The 6364-nt window shown below is 43.5% G+C and overlaps 1 protein-coding gene across 1 annotated transcript; it reads right to left on the minus strand.

Annotated features, from left to right (window-relative positions):
• Positions 1-506: 506 nt before the first annotated feature.
• LOC311240854 (extracellular calcium-sensing receptor-like) lies at positions 507-3976 on the minus strand (the record flags this gene model as incomplete). Its single annotated transcript, XM_084329447.1, has 6 exons — positions 3858-3976; positions 3439-3727; positions 2482-3294; positions 2084-2311; positions 1807-1930; positions 507-1426 (listed from the first exon to the last, which is right to left on the minus strand). The coding sequence occupies exons 2-6, from the start codon at positions 3691-3693 to the stop codon at positions 507-509; spliced, it is 2340 nt and encodes a 779-aa protein (XP_084185573.1). The 5' UTR covers positions 3694-3727; positions 3858-3976.
• Between the last annotated feature and the right edge of the window lie 2388 nt (positions 3977-6364).

Below are 6364 nucleotides of genomic sequence, written 5' to 3' on the forward strand. Positions count from 1 at the left end.
GTGTAAGAACATTCGGTCACATCCTAAACAGCATTACATAACAGATTTATCAGTGAAGAGGGGCCATAAAGATGTGTATAGACTAGTTTCTATATATTATAATGGTTTCTAACTTTGGGGGATTGGTGCTGCTGCTGAATGAATGAAGGGGGAACAGTGCAGTGTTTAGTCAGAATCACACATTTCTTTATTGCACATAATTAACTGATATCATTATACAGAAGATTAAAGATACGTTTGCTTCTTGATAGAAAACATTATTGTTGCAAAAGAAACACTGTAGCCAATACATATATAAATAATCAAATAATAAATTAAGAAAGAAAGAAAGAAAGAAAGAAAGAAAGAAAGAAAGAAAGAAAGAAAGAAAGAAAGAAAGAAAGAAAGAAAGAAAGAAAGAAAGAAAGAAAGAAAGAAAGAAAGAAAGAGAGAAAGAGAGAAAGAGAGAAAACAAAGTTTATAATAGTGGTTAATAACCAAAACTCCAATGAATTGACAGTAATCAGTTAATAAAGTATATCATTATTTGACGTCTTTCCCATGATATGTTTCTTTGTATTTTTCTCTGGTCTGAATAATATGATGAAACACTTTGGAATAAAAATGCAGAAAAGTAACCCATAACTGGAGGCCAGAATGGCAAATATCTCCACAGCCACAGTGAACTTCCCAGGAGAGCTGACATAAGCTGGGATGAATGTGATCCAGACGGCACAGAATATCAGCATGCTGAAGGTGATGAACTTAGCTTCATTGAAGTTATCAGGAAGCTTCCGACCCAGAAAAGCTAGGAAGAAACACAAGATGGCCAGGACTCCTATATACCCCAACACAGCCCAGAACCCTATAGGTGAACCTAAGGCACATTCTAGAATGATCTTTTCCTTATAGTGCTCCATATTCTTGTTAGGGAAAGGAGGGTTGATTGTTAACCAAAGGATACATATCACAACCTGAATGAGAGTGAAGGCCAGAACACTGAGCCTCTGCTTGGCAGGTCCAAACCACTTCATGAGATTACTGCCTGGAAGAGTAGCCCTGAAGGCCATCAGCACCACTATAGTTTTCCCCAGAACACAAGAGATGCAGAGGACAAAGGTGATCCCGAACGCTGTGTGTCGCAGCATACAGGACCACTCAGAGGGCCGGCCGATGAAGGTGAGAGAACACAGGAAGCACAGGGTCAAGGAGAAGAGCAGCAGGAAGCTCAGCTCAGAGTTGTTGGCCCTGACTAGGGGTGTTTCTTTGTGGCAGTAAAATACTAGTACCGTGGCCGTAGTCAGAAATACTCCCAGTAAGGAAAACCAAGCTAACAGTGTCCCCATAATGTCACTATATGCCAAGAATTCAATTTCTTTTGGAATGCAAGCGTCTCTATATTCGTTGGACCAGTATTCAGGAAGGCATCTCAAACAGTGTATGGAATCTGCAAACGCGAAAAAAGACAGAATTAAAGAATGACAAAAGATTATAAATATTTATTGTTCACACTTAATAATTGTTTAATTGTCGATAAAAAAATTGTCATTAACAATTTCACTACCACACTACAGAAGGTTAACCCCTTCACTACCACACTACAGACGGTAAACCTTTCACTACCACACTACAGACGGTTAACCTTTCACTACCACATTTAACCGTCTGTAGCGTGGTAGTGAAAGGTGAACCGTCTGTAGTGTGGTAGTGAAAGCGTAAACCCTTTGTAGTGTGGTAGTGAAAGGGTTAAAGCTATGCTGTGGTTCTACTGTAGATATCAGATTCTAGACGGCAGATGAAATGGCGCCGTAGTGTTTGTGTGTTCACCCGTGGTGTTGCTGATCTCTCCTGCTGGACACGGTATACAGTCATAACAACAGACCGGTCTCCCTTTCTGTAGGACCTTTCGTGTCCCTGGGAGACAACTCTTACTGCATGCGGACACAGGCACCTGCCACACCACACATCCACACACAGACAGGAAAGTTAAGAACTCAATATATATAGCAATATGCTTTCAGAAAAAAAAACACATTTCCTCCCCACAATATTAATTCCACCTAACGAGGTGTGAAACAGACAGTGCTCGTGCTCTCTGGTTCACCTTGGTCCGGCCTCCACCCCAGACGAGTGAGACGTTGTTCATCACAAACTGGTGTCTCTCTGGAAGAGAAGCGTCGTAAAGGCCGACCGTAACCCCTTCCATCGTACCCGTGGTCGTTCTTTGTATGTTGACGAGCTCATATCTCGCCGGCGAGTCTCCGTTATCGTCGAAATAAACTCTCTCCCCTTGCTTTGTGGTAAAATTCACGTTGTGTAGGTAATGCAACACCTTTTCAACGAAATAACAGACGGAAATAGCATATTAGACATAACGTGATGGCATTTTTCCAGAGATGAACTACTTTTACATTTTACGATGCTTGAAGCAATTAGAGAAGAGTACACAAATATTTTAGTACTGTAGATTACAGTCCGTAAACGTCAGTGTTGCCCGCTGACCTGCCACGGCTGAATGTGTTTGGTGTCAGCACAGCTCCCGTTGGAGAAGGGGCCCTTGCTGTCTTCACACGTGAGCAGGCTGTGAAGAGCGTGAGCCACAGAGTAAACTGACTTGTACACGTTATTAGTGAATCTCAACTCAGAAACATCAGTGAACTGTGATTCAACATCATACAAGCTCTCAGAGCCACTGCACGCTTCTCTTTGGGTCTTTTCAGTCCCATTCAGAGAGCAGTCGAACACGTCTTCCCAGAAATCTCTGGCAAACTGGCTGTCGGGGAACCGTGAGGGGTGGATCTCCCTGAGGTGCTCTTCCAGCCCGGGGATCTGAGCTCTGCTGACGGTGAAGCCTATGGAGCCCACCAGGATTCTGTGTCCCTCGCTGGCTGTGAGAGAGTGGTCCGTGATCCAGGCGTCGCTGCCGAGCCACTGCAGTCCGGTGACGTTCTCTCGGTACAGCTCTGTCGCCAGGACCTTGATCTCTCTGTGGGACATGAAGGCCACTATGACCTCGGACGTCGATTGTTTTATGATCTTTACTATTCTCTGGAGTTCGTGAGCGGGCCCCGATCGCGAAAACGCCTCGGAATACTCAACGCACACTCCGTATTCCCGAGCAGCTCGGATGAACGCGACCATGCCGTTGAGGCCATACTCATTGTCAACACATATGGCCCCCACCCAGGTCCAGCCGAAGTGTTTGACCAGCCGAGCCAGGGCTCTACTCTGGTAGTAGTCGCTGGGGACGGTTCTGAAGAAGGTGGGATACGCTCGTCTGTTGCTCAGACACGCACAGGTGGCGAAGTGGCTCACCTGGACGGAACAAGAGACATGTCGAAACTAATGTCAAAGGCACCAAACATCATATACACAGTTTTATTATCTAAATGTACCATATTAATGTACAATAATATTAAATAAATAAATAAGGACACTATTCACAACAGCAAACCTTACCACAGGTATATGAAACGTCCCAACAATTTGTGCAAACGCAATAGTCGGTCTCGAGCCGGAATGTCCGAGGATTGCTTGTACCGTGTCAATTTTGGTGCAGTTGTTTTCAACAATCTGTCTCTTTTGTCCGCTCACCAGCCCCATGGCGGCTCTCAGTATGTCCATGGTCCCACAGTCACCGTAGATCTTATAGCCAAGCTTCACGTCGGGCAGAAACGCAGGATTGCTGTTGATCTCAGCTATGGCAAAAATCATTGTTTGAGCAAATTTGAATTCCCTGAAATTAAAGCTGGGCGGTTGAAAGATCACGTTAAATACACAGAAAACACTCAAATGCATTGATCATAGAATATGAAATGATAAAGATTCAGACACCTGAGGCATCACAACACACGCATGAATTAAAAAGCAACATGTACTTTTTGCATTGCCTCGCTTGTGGGATTGTCCGGTAGGTGTCGACGCCGCCGTCTTGCCCCGTACGGAACGAGAAGATGCCTCCGATGACGAGGTCTCCGTCCTTGGCCAGTTCGGGAGGCTCCGCGGTCCCTCGCAGCCTGCAGACGCCGTCCCCCCCAGCGGAGGCTCTCAGCAGGGCCATGAGAACCACCAGTAGCAGTGGCATAGCTAGTCTGCCCTGCAGGCCACGTCACAGCTTTTATAGACGTTGTGCGTCGTGGGGGGGGGGGGGGGGGGGGGGGGGGGGGGGCTTCTGTGACTCCGGGTCTATGGTGGGGATCAGGAATGGAAGGTCCTCGGGGGACACAAAGGTCCAAGAAGACAAAGTTGTTTTTATCTCATTAAGTTTAAATATTGTTTTTCTTTGTAGATCTGTTCTTTGTTGTATTCCGCTTTTTTATTCTTTTTATTTCTATCCGTGTATCATAAAATCTAAACTTTGGTAGGATTTCTGAATCAAATTGTATATGATATATATCTTAGTGGCTTTTATAATAACGCCACGTGACGTGATATGCTTATATATTGCTATAAGATGCAATATTATAATGTATACATACAGTCTATGTCATTCGTTCCTCTCCTGTGCTGCTATGTCCCCAGAATTTCCACAAGGGGATTAATAAAGATCCATCTTATAGAATCCTTTCACAGAGCCGACAGTGGCTCAGGAGGTAGAGCAGATCAGAAGGTTCCCGGTTCAATTCCAGCTCCTCCCGGTAGTGCGTTGAAGTGACCTTGAGCAAGACACTTAACCCCTCCCAGTGAACAGATTGGCACTTGCAGTGGTTGCCTCTGCCATCGGTGTGTGAATGTGTGAGTGAATGGGTGAATGTGAGGCATAAGTTGTAAAGCGCTTTGGATAAAAAAGCAGTCCATATATCAACCATTAGATGTTCGGTTTTACACCTTTTCAAAGGTTCTGTGACGTGTTCCAGGTGAGGTGGACGTGGTGCTGTGCTCTGCCTCCTAGGCCAGCGGTCTCTGTTGTGCTCTGCAGAGCTGTGTGTTGGTCATGTGGTGCTTTTGTCAAGGTGCTTTATGATCATGACAACCCTGATGGATGTCACTGATGCTTTCATTAGATTAGATTAGATTAAAATGTATTGTCATTATTATTATACAGCACAAGTACAGTACGACAAAAATAATTTAGGCATCCAACCAGAGTGAACATGTAGCAGTAAAGTACAACAGCAATATACAATGTACAGGTGATTAAACTGGGTATAAAATATACAAATTAGTACTGTACTGAGTGTAGTGCTAATCAGATGTGTATGTACAGAGTTGTAGTATAATATGTACAGTGATACAGGTATAAAGACAGTAGGCTATGGTAGTAGCCTGGCCAGCAGTGTAACTAGTAAGAGTAGGATATGTACAGATATAGATATAGTAAAGGACTATGTGCAGGTGAGCGCGGCGCACCATTTTCCAGCATATCTGAAAATATATCCCTAAAGCAAATTAAAATCACCACATTGGCTGAAGATACCATGCTAACCTGTGAGAGCTAAAGTCCGCCTCACTGAATGAATGAATGAATGAATGAATGAATGAATGAATGAATGAATGAATGAATGAATGAATGAATGAATGATTGAATGAATGAAAACTTTATTTAAAGGGGAACTATCTTATAAATGGCCTTTTTGAGTGTTTAGCATTGTTTCCTAGCTATGTGAACTTATATTAATATGATCTATGTCTCAAAATTCTCATATTGGCGCATTCTTCCAATTCTCCTCTCACAATATTCACCCTCACTGAACTGAGTCGTTTGAAAATGTGCCTATATGTGATGTCATATAGTCACTGCTGCATGTTAATGTTCAGGCGAAGACGACGCTGCGCAGTGGTTTAGGAGCCCAGGCTCAAAACAGCTCGAGATCTTGAGGTAGAAAAATGCTGTTTTTGAGGACTTGATTAGAAATACAAAACAATGAATAAAAAAAATATATATATTACAGAGGTGTTCCATAGACTCACAGGAATTGTGTAAAAGTGCCCAAATAGTGAAAGAAATAGTAAAATAGTTCCCCTTTAACAGATTGCAGAATGGGTCCAATACAGTACGGCTCAATACACACCATTGTTAAGGGGATGCAGACCAGAGAAAGACGTTTGTCTTGTTTATATCAGGGTACCCCATTTTCAATTCATATTGACATTTATGACATACACAACATACATGACATTTATGGCATAGGGACATACAGGTATTTAGTACTGATACATTTGTGACATAAACGGTATTCAAATATACAGTACTGTTACCCATAGATCCTGACAGAGTATATATATGATGGGGAGGGGACTGTACATTAGGAGGGGGTGGGTGGATGGGAGAGAAATATACATACGGTGGGGTGGAGACTGTACATTTGGAGGGGGTGGGTGGGAGAGAGAATATATACATGCGGTGGGAAGGAGACTGTCTATTAGGAGGTGGTGGGGGGTTTGG

Source organism: Notolepis coatsorum (assembly GCF_963971535.1).
Source record: "Notolepis coatsorum genome assembly, chromosome: 1".
Classification (NCBI taxonomy): Eukaryota; Metazoa; Chordata; class Actinopteri; order Aulopiformes; family Paralepididae; genus Notolepis; species Notolepis coatsorum.